The 14,455-nt window shown below is 48.7% G+C and overlaps 1 protein-coding gene across 18 annotated transcripts in view; it reads right to left on the bottom strand.

The window, feature by feature from the left end:
- The window catches only part of Jakmip3 (Janus kinase and microtubule interacting protein 3), a 132,925-nt gene that overhangs the window by 66,451 nt on the left and 52,019 nt on the right, over nt 1-14,455 (bottom strand). For all 18 annotated transcript variants that reach the window (XM_016006111.3, XM_016006101.3, XM_016006112.3 and 15 more), the window contains exon 2: nt 11,734-11,977. In XM_016006111.3, coding sequence (XP_015861597.2) covers nt 11,734-11,868 — 135 coding nt within the window. In that variant the 5' untranslated portion in view covers nt 11,869-11,977. The remainder of the gene's footprint in view (nt 1-11,733; nt 11,978-14,455) is intronic.

The following is a 14,455-nucleotide window of genomic DNA, read 5'->3' as shown; positions in this document are numbered from 1 at the left end:
TGCTCTGTAGACCAGGCTGGCCTCGAACTCACAGAGATCCGCCTGGCTCTGCCTCCTGAGTGCTGGGATTAAAGGCTTGTGCCACTACAACCTGGCCCTATTTTCTTTTAAGCTTTTTTTTTTCACTTTGTTTATATTTTCTCTCAGTCTCTCCTTCAATTCCTCACAAAGTATTATTCATTGGGTTTATATGCCCATATTCCTTCTAGATCTGTACTTCTAAATTTCCATTTCCAGTTGTGAGTCCAGACACATCAGTTATGTATGCATTTTTCTAACTTGTCTTACCCAGTTTTTGGGATGTCTTTCAGGTCCATTGTAAATAACCTTCATAGCTTCTTCTGCATGAGAGTGGGTTCCTGTGATGCGCTTTTACCATTTGTAGGGGCATTTCTCTGTCTCTTATTCATTTTCTCTCCCTACAGTAACTGGATAGGACCTGAGATTCTCCAATGGCCATTTGACATTTGAACCATCCCCGCCCTCACCCCCACCCCAGCATTTCCCCCTAGAGAGCTGAGTCTTGCACCACACAGAGTGCTCTGGAATTTTCTCCCTTACTTCTCCACAGCGTGGTAGCTGCTGTAAGCCATGTAATCACCTCCTCAGCACACTCCAGGGATGGGGGTCGGGGCAAGAGTAACTGGAAAATTTCCAAATGACCAACTCCACAGGGCTGAGCGCCTCACCTGCCATTTCTGGAGTCCTTTGTCCTCATGGCTCTCTGGTGTGGGAAACTGGAGGGGTATTCCCATTGCCCACACAGCCCCTTTGCTTTTTATATTTTACGTATGTGTGTGTGTATAATTTGTATTCATACATACATTATGCATATACATACACACACACATATAATTTCGAGGTAGAGTCTCACCCAGGTAGCCCAGGCTGGCCTCCTGCCTCAGCTTCCTGGGTATCAGTAAGTACTACAGGCAGTTACCACCGTATCTACTTTTTTTTTTTTTTTTTTTTTTAAATGCCGTTTGAAAGATGCTTGGCTCCCACAGTAGAGTTCCTTCCCTGGCAGTGGGACCTGCTAGGTTCCCTTGGTGCTTTACACATGTGACCACCTTTCTCCATGTGCCTGATGCTGCTCATTTCTCACCCCATCATCACCCGCCTCAGGTCAGCTCAGCACGACTGCTTAGGAAATCAGCTCATCTCCAGGAAGACAACCACCATGTGCCTCACCCCTTCTCTCCTGGGGAGTAAACTGCAGAGGACACGGGGACTGGAAGTCTGCAAGGCCCCAGCGGCTGAGTGGCAGCTGAGGGGGTGGTAGGAAGGCTTGGAACACGGCTTGTCATGAGGGTCACAGCCCCACCCTATCTGATACTAAACGTTCCTAAATTTCACTTCTCAGACGTAAGCACCAGTGATGCTTTCCTTTCCCTCTTCCCTACTCAAAACGTTCACTGTAACCAGCTGTAGAAAAATCACATGAGCCGGGCGGTGGTGGTGGTGCACGCCTTTAATCCCAGCACTCGGGAGGCAGCGGCAGGTGGATCTCTGTGAGTTTGAGGCCAGCCTGGTCTACAGAGTTCTAGGACAGCCAGGACTATTTCACAGAGAAACCCTGTCTCAAAACCAAACAAACAAACAAACAAACAAAACAAAACAAAACAAAAACCAAAAATCTTGAAAATCACCTTCATTTTAGAAGCTGAAAGAGTTTCTTAACATTCCATGTTTTCAAGCCCGTTCTCTTACTGTCGAACTTGATCACCATCTCTCATGTTTCCATGTTTTAAAACATATTTTATTTGGATTTATATATGTGTGCATGTACATATGTGTCTGTGTGTGAGTACTTGCCAATGCCAGAAGAGGGCACTAGATTCCTGGAGCTGGAGTTACAGGCTGTTGTGAGCCATGTGACATGGGTGCTGGGAACCAAACTCTGGTCCCGTGCAAGAGCAGTAAGTACCCTTAACCACCGAGAGTATCTCCAGCTCCATCCATAGGGTTTCCTTCTGCTTACAGATGCTGAAGGCTGTGACACTACAAACACACGGTCACACAATCACCACAGAACCCTTAAACAGAGCATTTGGTCCAAAGGGGCCTCTGTATACAGTGAACTTTGGCCCGGCTGGATGTTCCAGCAGACTGCAACGTAACATGAGTTGTCTCTGGCAGCCAAGTGTTTGAGCCTCAGCCAATTACAGAAGCCAAACCCTCGTTGAGACTGTGAAATTACGCACCAGACATGACCACTACATTGGACCTCTCCTGTGTCTGTTTGCCGAAGCAGCCACTGGATGCAACTCAAGTCAGTTTCTGGACTTTCTAATCTGATTACCTACCTTGTATGGGAAAAAATTAAATGGTAGCTTCATTGTGTGTACTCCTATTTGCTTAGAACAATTCTCCTCTCACCTACTGTCCAGGTTAGCCATTTCCTACCAATTCTTGCCCATTGATCCTCCCAGATTAGAATTCAGGGACTGTAGGTCAGTGGTTCACTTTGACCCCCTGAGACTTACAGCTTTGGGAGAAAATGCCCTCCCCCCACCAAAGGTAAGGAAATAGCTAAGCACTTCTCAGAACACAGGCACAGCCCATGACCTTTGGCTTCATCAGCTGTCAGCACACTGGCTCTGCCTCGTACTGTGGACTAATACACATCAGGCTCCCTTTTAGATGGAAGGGGAGGCTGAAGCTCACTCACTTTAGAAAGGTCTCTTTAAGGGGCTGGAGAGATGGTTCAGTGGTTAAAAGAACTCGCTAATCTTCCAGAGGACCCAGGTTCAATTCCCAGTACCCATATGGTGGCTCACACCCATCTATAACTTTAGCTCCAGGGTATCTGACACCCTATTTGGACCTCTGTGGGAACTACATGTACATGGTGCACATAAGTGTATGCAGGTAAAACACTCAGACACATAAAAATAAATCTAAAAATAAAATGTCTCCTAAGCAGTGCGTAGTTCAAGCAGCAAACTTCTACATGGACTTGAGAGGCAGCACACTGGAAGGCTTGGCAAGATGCTGTTCAGAACAGAGGGTATCTGAGCCAGAAGTGCAGTGCAAGCCGCAGGGGTCCTGTGTCAAACTGGGTGCTGGGACCCGCTTGGGTGCTGCACCCCCAGGCATCCACATCTCATCCTGCAGAGGCTTCTAGCCCAGCTGTCTATAGATGCAACAGCCATCTGCATTCGTGCTACAAGAGTATGTCCAGCTCTCAAATAATAGTTAGCAATACTGCCGGGACCTGCAGACAGCTTGAAGGTTTGGAGGTTTTAAATCAGACAGATGACAGGGTATGAGCCTACCCCTTAGCTCAAAAGTGATGCTTAATTGGCCACATTTTTTTTTTTTTTTTTTTTTTGCTGGAAAGGACATGCTCTCTGAGTATTTTTATGAAAATGAAAGTCTGCAAGCCTTCAGTTATGAGTGCCCTAGAATCCAAGGTCATCTTTATCAATCAGCTCTCTGATGACTTGATTCCTTTACAGGAACAGACACCAAACAGAACACATATACCTGAACCCATCTGCCACGTCTGTGCCCGTGGTCTGTCTGTGTTAACCTCACCAGAGATGGTTGGAAGATAATAAAAAGAACTGCCACGCGAAGCTTTGCCCTGGGAAGGCCCAAATGAGCCACAGGAACGACAGGTGGCAGCTTTTGCTGAGGCCTTCAAATAGCCATTAGCTGGGGAGGAGTTCAGCTGTCTCTCTGGTCGTGTGTGTGTGTGTGTGTGTGTGTGTGTGTGTGTGTGTGTGTGTGTGTGTGTGTCCTTAGGTGACCTCTGCTCATCAGAACAGTCCCAGAGCATGCCCAGCTAGGCTGTAGGATGATTCAGAGCTGTGTTCTGTGATTAGCTGATGGTTCTAATATGAACAGATTGGCATGTGGTGTGTCTAAGAACGATCTGTTGGGGTGGAGCACCACCGTTAACGTTTTTGCACACCTGCTTGCTAGGGGCATGTCCTCTCACCAGGGGCATGCCCCCTCACCAGGGGCATGCCCCCTCACTGGCTTGTGGCTCTCCCACATCCTGACAAAAGGTGTGTTTTTACAGATGGGTTGAATGACTGTGAAGAGAGACAAGAAGTTCAACTGTGAACAAATCAACTAGATTTCTGTGTCATTAGGAATGAAAATGTTAGGATGTATCAAATATTAGATGATCAAATGCCTGTGAATAGGTGCTAAGAAATACAGTCAGGACCTCTGTGCTACCTCCTGTTAGAAATTCAAAAGGGCTAAATAGACAGAATCAGCTCTGTTCATAAGTCCAAATGCTCAATATTATAAAGAAATCAGCTTTCCCTCAAACGACCTGTAAATTCAATGCAACTCAATCCACAGGGGTGCTAAGAAAGCAGAAATTAACAAGTATATTCTAAGATTTGTGTGGAAATACAAAGACTCAAGACTCCCTAAAGCAGCTTTTAAGAAAAAAAAAGCAGAACAAGAACATGCTCACTAAAGAATTAAGTCTGCCTTGGAAGAATTAGGAACTGAGCTAGCCTCAGACAGACAGACTCGGGGAAAACAGACCCCCGGCTCACAACGACAGGGCTGGTGCAGCTGGTGACTAAACTGCTCATCTCTTGGGAATGGCAGCTAATCTAGATGCATCTTCCTTCCAGTAATGCCAGAGGCAAGAAGATAAACAGAGAAAAACAGAGGACCAGGCTCAAGCCTAGGTCACTACTGTTCTGTCAAAGCAAAGCGGGACTGCAGAGTCACATGACCCGGGGCATTAACTCGGGAGGGCAAAGGCTGCCGTCCACAATGCTGCCCCTGCATGGACTCACACACAAGTGTCTTCTGCTGGTTATAAACATGTGCTGTAGTGCGGAGTGGAAGGCCATTTCTTTCTTTATCATCAGGATCTTGCTAGGTGTCGTAGGCTGGCCTGGAACTGCCATCTTCCTGCCTCCCCATCCCAAGTGCTGAGATCATATATGGGCGTTCTCCATGCTCTGTGTTTATTAAAAAAATAAATATGTGGATGGAAGAAAAGGAAGGGGAATTATGTAATTATGCTATAACCTCCCCAAAATAAAACAAATACTTTTTAAAAAAAATAAGCCAGGCGGTGGTGGCAAACGCCTTTAATCCCAGCACTCGGGAGGCAGAGGCAGGCTGATTTTTGTGAGTTCGAGGCCAGCCTGGTCTACAGAGCAAGCTCCAGGAAAGGCTCAAAGCTACACAGAGAAACCCTGTCTCAAAAAACCAAAAAAAAAAAAAAAAAAAGCAAATATGTGGTGCCAGGGCTATTCCACGTTCATAGTGAAGACTCAGTCACTACTTGCATGAGACACAAACGTCAACTCTAGGAGGGTTTTGGATATGTGAAAGGCAACATGTCGGTTTTCTAGAGACAGGCTGGGGGAATGACTCAGGAAGTTCAGCACTGCTAGAAAAGCCGGAGGACCAGAGGTTGCACATGAATGTGGGGTAAGCATGGCAATCCACTCATAATCTTACTGCTTGGATTACAGAGGACCCCTGGAGCAAGGAGCAAGCTTGGATAGCTAGACTAACCTCATCAGTGAACTCTGCGTCATGTGAGAGACCCTGCCTCAATATCTAAGACAGAGAGCAACTGAACGATACTTGTGTCAACCTTGGTCCTATATAGACATGTGAACACACATGCATACACACATAGATACCCACACCCACATGTGTGCCTCACATGTGCATACATGCATATACACCACATATACACTCAAAAAAAAAAGAGAGAGGGAGGGAGAATGTCTAGTATAAAGTATAGGAAAGCGTCTCTCACCTTCAGCACAGGGGAAGGTTCTGAACAAAGAAGCTCAAGAGAAATCCGCTCGGACATCCTGCCTGTGCTTCATAGGCCTCCTTAATCACACAGCAACGGTTTCTCCATCATCAAACATTCATTCCCCGTGAGGTCCCAAAGCCCCAAATCGGCACACTATGTACTATGCACACCCTGATCTCCTTAGCCACTTCCCAAGCCTGGATAATGAGGTGACTGTGTATGGTCTCACTCTTGTTAGTAGAACTGAGATTAGTACCTGACACATCTGTGCACATCCCTGAATGTTCTCTTACAGACATTCTCAGGATTCACTGTAACAAAAACCCAGCAGCATCTTCCATGTCCTGGTACCTGCCGAGGAGTCACCTGCAGAGCAGGGGACCCGCTCCACAGTCTTCAGCAGCTTCTAAGGGTGTTAACCCAACCAGCCACCCAGGGAACTTGAGAACTAGTGACAGGTTAAAACAATGTGGCAGATAGACACTTGCTTTTATTTGTGTTCCTTGGGGAAACCTCCCTGGAGCTTCTGGTCACTGTTTATGGTTCCCTGAGCTGGATTAGGGACTTCTGGAAATGAGAAGCTTGATTTGCTAAAATCGGGTCAAGACCATTAGTGGGCCATGAGTTTAGGTGCCAAATGCTTTGAGACTAGGTGTGCGCAGTGTTGCAATCACGAGGCAAGCACATTTCTTACTGTAGGTCATGCTAACATCTAAGAAAAGGTGTGAAGGTCACAGTCTCAGAACCTAGCTGTGGGGCTGGAGAGATGGCTTAGCAGTTAAGAACACTGGCTGCTCTCCCAGAGGGCTGGAGTTCATTCCCAGCATCCACATGGTGGCTCACAATCATCTTTAACTCTAGCTCCATGACTTCCAAGGGCACCAGTCATGCATGTGATGCGCAGACATTCATGCAGACTAAACACCCATACCCATAAAATACTTAATTAAAGGGAAAACCCAGCCACACTGCAGTATCAGATCTAGTGGCCCAAAGGCTTTTGTCTGGTTCATTAGGAGGACTGAGGGAAATAGGAAAACCAGACATGGCTGCAGAGAGATGTGGGATAAGGAATAGAGGGGATTATATACCCAGATAGCTGAGGGCATGGGTTTGTCTGATATAGGTACAGAACAAGGCTGGCCTCTGGCAGGGTCAGGGAAACCAGGTTGCCTGCTCCATGCAGAAAGAGCCATGGCTCTGTGCAATAAGGAGAATCCTATTCTTTGAGCCCCGGCTACCTCCAAAGCTCCTTGTGGGAATATTTTTCCCACTCCATGAACACAGAAGCACTACTACCCAGAATAATATGCACATGTTTCTCCAGGGAAACACTAGCGAGTTCTTTTTAAGTTCAAGACTTTGGCATCAAGTGCTGTGGAAATACAGCCACCTGGGACTGTGCAGACAAAAACACAAAATCAACCATGACTGGGCACAATGAGCAGAAGAAAGGCTCAAGTTCTGTGCTTATCAGGCACGTAACTTAAAAATGAAGACTCAGAGCGGGGAGGGGCTTGGACCTGCTTCAGCTGAGTGTGCCCAGCTCTGCTGACTCCCCATGGGAGACCTTGACTTGAGAAATGTGGGAATGTGGGGGTATGCTTGGGGGGAAGGCTGGGGTGGTGGGAAGAGGGGGGATCTGTGGTTGGTATATAAAATGAATAGAAAATTTCTTAATGATAAAAAAAAAAATGAAGACCCAAAGAAAGTTCCAGCACTAGGCCAGCACCATGTGGCTTCCTTGATGCTGGTCTTCCTTCACTACCAACCACCTGAAGGCTCTGCACTTGGCACTGCATCCCCTTCTTCCTATATACTCTCAAGTTGACATCGCCCAACACCTGGTAACTTCCACACTCACCTAGGCCCAGTGTTCTTCAAGGAATGGCAGACAGACAGACACTCAGCTGCCCAGCTGGCGGTCTCCACTTGGCTGTTTTGGCAGGTCTCCCAGGCACCTGCCAAACCACAGCTCTGGATCTCCTTACAAACTCCTGATCCAGACTTCTTTCAGTGCCTTAGGCCAAAACCTGAGGACCATCCTGTATGCATGCTCACCCTCATCCTCATCTCTGCCTGGGTCCAACCAGGGCACAGGGTACCAGCTGCCCTCCCCTCCACCCTCCCAACTCCTCACGCTGCCTCCCTAGCCCCTCCCCCAATAGTCTGCTGGTGTTTTGAACTATCTGTCAATGTGCATTCAGCCCCCTGGATCTGAGGTTATAGGAAATATTCAAAACTGAAAATTGCATCTGTCCTGAACAAGAGATTTTTCCTAAGCAAAACAGTATATCAGCCATTCTCAGAACCAGAAAATACTGCCTGAAACACTGGGGCTTAGATGTAAGGCATAGATATTGTGAGTTACAGAATTTTTATTGTATGTATTTTTTGCTCATAATATAGACACATAATGACTTAATTATGGGGGAAAAGATTTTTAATATATCCCTACGATCATCTCTCAGCATGTATCAAATTAGTATAATTATGAATGGTAGTGTGTTAGGATGTTCATTTTTAAAAACTACCATTTGATCCAGGTGGTGGTGGCACACATCTTTAATCCTAGCACTTGGGAGGCAGAGGCAGGTGGATCTCTGTAATTTTGAGGCTGGCCTGGTTTACATATTGAGTTCCAGGCCAACCAGGACTACATAATGAGATTATATCTTTAAAAAAACAAAGTGGCACATCCCAACAGGCAATCTGTCTTAGTCAGTGTTCTGTTGCTGTGAAGAGACACCATGACCATGGCAACTCTCATAAAAGAGAAGCATTTGATTGGGGCTTGATTACAGTTTCAGAGGTTTAGTTCATTGTCATCATGGCAGGAGCATGGCGGCACACGGGCAGACATGGTGCTGGAGAAGTAGCTGAGGGTTCTACATCCAGATCCACGGGTAGCAGGAAGAGCAGAGCCACCGAGCCTGGCTTGGGCTCTGAAACCTCAAAGTCCACCCTCAGTGACACACTTCCTCCAACAAGGACACACCTCCTAATCCTGTCCAGTCCTGCCACCCTCCCCACCCCCCCCCACCTCACCCCCCACTCCTACCCCCCTGCCCCCCATCCCCCACCGGTGACCAAGCATTCAAATCTACGAGCCTGTGGGGGTCATTCTTAGTCAAACCACCACACAGCCTGAATACAAAGAGGTCTGAGGCAAAGCAGTGTTGCCCGCCTGCCTTCACTTCTGAGTGAGTGTGTCTCCCCTGCTGCTGCCATTCTCTACTGAGCTCCGTGTCCAGCTTCTTCAACCTTCCTACACAGACTGAATGCCAGTGACACCCGAGGAACTTCCAGGCCTTCAGCCCAGCATTAGGACTGCTGAGAGAGGGACCCGGCTTCATAGCCCGTACAGGTTCTCAACCTCCCCAGTGTGCAGACAGCAAACAGCCGACAGCCATCATTGAACTACCCAGCCTCCGCTCTGTGAGCCCGGGGAAAGTCCTGTTGGATTTGGTGCCCCCCTGTTCTTCACTGACAATTCTTAATACACTCAATGCTCTTCAAGAAGTCAGCTGTCGGTGAAGTCTGAGGTGCTTAGCTTTTAGCGGCTGCAGTTGTTGGCTTCCTTCCACACCTGACCCTGGACCTTGCAGAGTAAGAAATTGCTGCTTCGGAGCATCAGTGCACAAAGAATTCTCAGACGGAGAAAGGAGCCTGCAGTGGTTAGGCCAGGATCACAGCTGAGACATTTGGGTAGCTAGGTCCAAACTGAGATCGCATTACCCAGCGGAAGCGATTTCATAGAATCTATATCTGTGCCCTTTTTTCCGTGGGCCTGAATCTGGGTCTTCCCTGAATCTGGGTCTTCCCTGAAGCTGGGTTGTGACAGCTCAGGCTCTGCCCGGGCAGTGGTACTCCTTGGAGTGTCCTGCCTGTGTCCCTACCCACAGCACAGGTCTAGCTGTTCTGAACACCAGTCAAGTATGGGGACCACCAGCCCAGTGGCATTCCATGGGGCTCAAGGGGCTATAGGTCTCTTCCAGACATGTTTGGAGGTCTAGGGAGAGCTACCTACCTAGGAAGGGTCTCTCTGGCCATCTATTGGTGCTCCTTATCCACCAGAAGCTTCAGAAGAATCTGGAATCTCTTGAAAACTAGACAGAGATACCAGCTCTACAGCTAGTGGGAATTAAGATCTTAGTTTTGATGCCTGTGGAGGACAAACTCCAGAGAACTAACATTGCTAGTGACCGTGATGTTCAACTTCATCCTTTACTTCCTAGCTGGCTCTGACTGGGATATTAATATTATCAACTTGGCAGGATCTAGACTTGCCTAAGAGATCAACCTTCATGCATGCCTGGGAAGGAGTTTCTAGATTGAATTAGTTAGGGTCAGAAGATCCATTCTAAAATTGGTTGGCACCATTTTGTGTGCTGGGGTCCTGGCAAGTTGTGAACCAGCATTCATCTCTCCGCTTCCTGACTGTGGATGCAGTGGAGACAGCTGTTCCTGCCACGCCACCTTCGCCACCGTGATGGACGGTACCTTTAAGCGGGGAGCCAAAATATGCTGATTTTGTCTGCTATTTTGTGACAGCCACAAGGAAAATAACTCATACAATGACTTCATTGAGCAAATATTCCTCCGGTGAGTGGTAAGTGGGTGGGGCCATGCGAGCCACAGGCATGCCTGATAGTTTCCTTCAGTCTGATTTCTAGTTGCCGAGAGAAGCGACAGTTGGTGGGAGACTTGAAGGCTGCTTCTGATGTGTGTCTTCGTTTACTGACTGGGTTGGAAAGGGAAGGGACAAAGCGCAGGTGACACCTGGGGAAGGAGGTCTCAGGCGAGGTGCCAGGGATGCACACCCTGTGGTGTGCCGTGCCCATGTCTTCCCACTAATCGGCACTTGGGAGCTCTAAGCACACCTGGCCTCTAGGGTCTCTTCCTGCAGCTTCCTGTCCTTGCAGTGGGCTCTGTGTCCACACAGGCCCAGGGGTACCTTGTTGTTGCTGTCACTCTTGCAAATACCTGTCCTGCTAGATGCCTTGTGCACAGGGTTCCAGATGAGTGACAGGGCTGCTGGAACTTGGAAGAAGCAGCGGAAATGCTACCAGCAGGTGAAGGTATCCTCAGGATGTCATGAGAGGGATGTGTTTTGACAAGCTGCACATAAAACACACGTGGTGCTGCTGCAGTGGGGTTGGTGACAGAGTGTCTGAGGATGTGACAGAAATGCTCTGCTTGGTGATCTCCATGGCCCCCAGTTCTTCATATGAAAGGACCCTTGTTGTCACAGGAGAACAGAAGGCAGTGCACCTGCTGGGTCCCTAACAAGTCATTTCTCCTAGCTGCAAAATGCTTTGGAGGAGGGTAAGCCAAATGTTTGGGGCTACAAGTATGGTCACAAGTGTGGTTCAGCCATAGTAAGTAAGAGGCTCTCGGTTTCTGGCCCATCTCTTCCTGCATGCACACAGAGGGTAGTTTATTTCTCAATGCACAGCCAGTGTTGGTTCATGGCTGGCTTCACAAAGCAGTTGTCCAATCCTGAGTTTATGTGTACTCACACCAGCTTATTCTGTTACGAATTCTTCAGGGGAAGCTCAGTGTTGGCCCCAGCCAGGACTATGCCATTTGACAAGGCCCTGGAAGACCCACAGCATACGCCCTCTGTGGGAGGGATGTCCCATTGGTTAGGGGTCCCTGCATGCACTCCCACTGGATTTTGGACTCCCAACTCTCTCCACTTGCCATTCTCTTCCCCAAAGATATCCACCAGGATAAAGGAGCGGGTACCTCTGTAGAGACCTGGCCACATCCTTCTTTATATAAGACCATTTGGTTCCAGGGGCAGGAGCTCACGGGGCAGGGGAGCTGGGGCAGGAGCTTGGGGCAGGAGCTCAGGGTAGGGGAGCTGGGGCAGGAGCTCAGGGCAGGGGAGCTGGGGCAGGAGCTCAGGGCAGGGGACCTGGGGCAGGAGCTCAGGGCAGGGGACCTGGGGCAGAGGCTTAAGCGCCCACCTTGCTCTTCTCCTGCTGCAGCTCAATCTGGATATCCGTGAGCTTGGCTCGCAGCTCCTCGTTGGCAGCCTGCAATGCGGCGAGTGCCTCTGCTTTGTCCCCCTTGGCCCGGCTGCCTGCGCCCTTCTTTGACATGGTGAGGCTGGATGGCCAGAAAGACGCCCAGGGGCAGCTGCTCCGTCTGGGCCAGGGTATCCACGCCAAGCTCTTGGCAGGTGCCACTCCGCTACATTTTCTCACTCACCTAGAGGAAAAGCACACCCCCAGTGAGCAGGTTGTATATGGCCAGCTGCTACAGTAGCCCCTCAGCCAGGGCCTTCAAGCCTAGAGCTCAGGGCCTTGGTGTTGGGGTGGGGGCACATCTACTCTCTCTCATCTCCTCTCATGCCAGAGCTGAGGATGTGGTCCTGACTGTGCTTGCTGAGGACCAGCACTGGTCACAGAGGCATCTGCCATTGCTCGGCGTCCTCAGACAGGGACTCCATGCATTGGACATGCTATTCCTTTGCTCCTTTAAGAAGAGATTGGTGTGTAACTCTAAACCTAGAGTTTCATATGTGTGTGTGAGACCCATGATGGCAGCAGTAAGTGTAAACCATGAGCTACGAATAGATGGTGGAGCAGAGGCCACAACCCAGGGTCATCCCAGGGATGACACAAACTTCATCCAGGAAACGCAGGGGTTCAGGGAACAGGGGGAGGGGAGAGGAGGGAGAGGGAAGGAGAGGGGAGGAGAGGAGAGGGGTAGGGAAGGAAATAGAACACACAGGTCTCAGTGAGGTATTTGTACTTTCACACAGAGGTAGGGTACCAGCTCACCAAGGAAGAACCCACAAACCCTGGTTGGGCTCCCTGGAGCACTAGAACCCAGCTTAGCCCTGGGCAGCTGCCTGCTGCCCTTCCCTCCTGGGAATGGAAGCCTTGAGTGTGAGCTCTCTGTTGCTACACAACTAGCTGTAACTCCTCCCAGTTGTCTGTCCATCACCCATGCCTAGGGTCTGGGAGCCACCTAGGCTGGTCCCTTAAATGGATTCAAGTTTATTCTGTTTATACTGTTGGCTAGAAACACCAGCATTTTATAAAAGCAGCTGAGCAAAATGGCTGATGGCATTCAAGTACCCAGATGGTCTTGGGTTAGGGAGCTATCTTGAATGGTGGACTCGCCACCTGGCAAGGATTCCTCAGGCCTTGGTCTAGACCAGTGGTTCTCAACCTTTCTAATGCAGTGACCCTTTAATACAGTTCCTCATGTTGTGGTGACTCCCAACCATAAAATTATTTCCTTGCTACTGCATAACTGTAATTTTGCTACTGTTATGAATTGTAATGTAAATTCTGACATCCAAGATATCTAATATGTGTCCCCTGTAAAAGGGCTGTTTCACTCTCAAAGAAATCGCCACCCACAGATTGAGAACTGTTGGTCTAGATGGAAGGAGCCATGGGCCCTGATATTGCTTCACTAACCTGTGATCAAGGGATAGACTTTTCTCCAGCTTCTGGATCGCCACACCCTACCCAGCAAAGCCTGCTGCCCATCCTGCCCACATCCCATTGGAGCAATTCTGTACTAGCTTCCAGTCCAGAATATCAGACACAGCCCAGAACCATCTACATAAGATTCCTGCTTTAATTTATCCCTGACTCCTCCCATTGCCTCAGCAGCTGCCAGCAAGGTTCAGGGCCCCTGTAGGGCCCACCATGACCATGCCAAGGCACCAACATTTACCCAGTGTCTTCAGTAGCTTATTTTACTTATTTTAAGATAAAACTCTTTAAAAAAAAAAAAAGTGGAGCTCAGGAGGCGGAGGCAGGTGGAGCTACGTGAGTTCAAGACCATCCTGGTTTACAAATCAAACCCTAGGCAGCCAAGACTACCTAGTGAGACCCTGTCTCAAACAAAAGCAAAAACAGAAAAAGAAAAAGAATCTATAGGTCTTGCCTCGATAAAGCCATGTTATTAGCCACACACAGAGGTAACCAACTTCAAGAGGGAGCAAGAAAGATCCTGTGTGTGTGTGTGTGTGTGTGTGTGTGTGTGTGTGTGTGTGTGTCATTTCCAGAAGAGAAGGGCCATCTTGAGGCACCACTGGGCGGGGCTCTGCCAAGCTCTGCCTGCCTGAAGTAGCACTGGAGGCAGAAGTCAGCAGCAGGCCGCGATGGAGCAAGGGCTCCCAAGGGATGGAACCCAGAGATGCAGAGACCTGGAGACTAAGGACGTCCTTGGCTTTGAGTCAGCTCAGCCCCAGCCGCAGATGCAGAGAGGGTGAAGAGGGGAGTCACAGGAAGGGAGCTAGGCAGTCCTGAACTATATTCAACGCAGGAGGGCACAGGGCAGGGACAGCCAAGAGACAGTCACTTGGAGTGGCTCTGGTTAAGCATCTGTAACTTGCTCTGTATTGGAATTAGCATAAAAATATTGACTGTGGAGCTAGCGAGGTGACTGGGGGTTAAGAGCGCTGGCAGCTTTTCAAGAGGAACCAGGTTCAAGCCCCAGCTCTGACATCACAGCTCACACCCACCTGCAACTCCAGTTCCAGGGGATCCAATGCCCTCATCTGGCCTCTGCAGGCACCATACACAAGCGTCGCACACAGACATATGTGCAGACAAAATACCCACACATATATAATAAAAACAAGTCTTTAAAAGAATATGCTGAGTATCTCAAATGTTTGTTAAAATGTGTTTGATGATTAGTGAAATAAAGAGCCCTGGACAT

This window comes from Peromyscus maniculatus, chromosome 1 (genome assembly GCF_049852395.1).
Source record: "Peromyscus maniculatus bairdii isolate BWxNUB_F1_BW_parent chromosome 1, HU_Pman_BW_mat_3.1, whole genome shotgun sequence".
NCBI lineage: Eukaryota > Metazoa > Chordata > Mammalia > Rodentia > Cricetidae > Peromyscus > Peromyscus maniculatus.
This window is presented reverse-complemented; position numbering and strand designations above follow the sequence as displayed.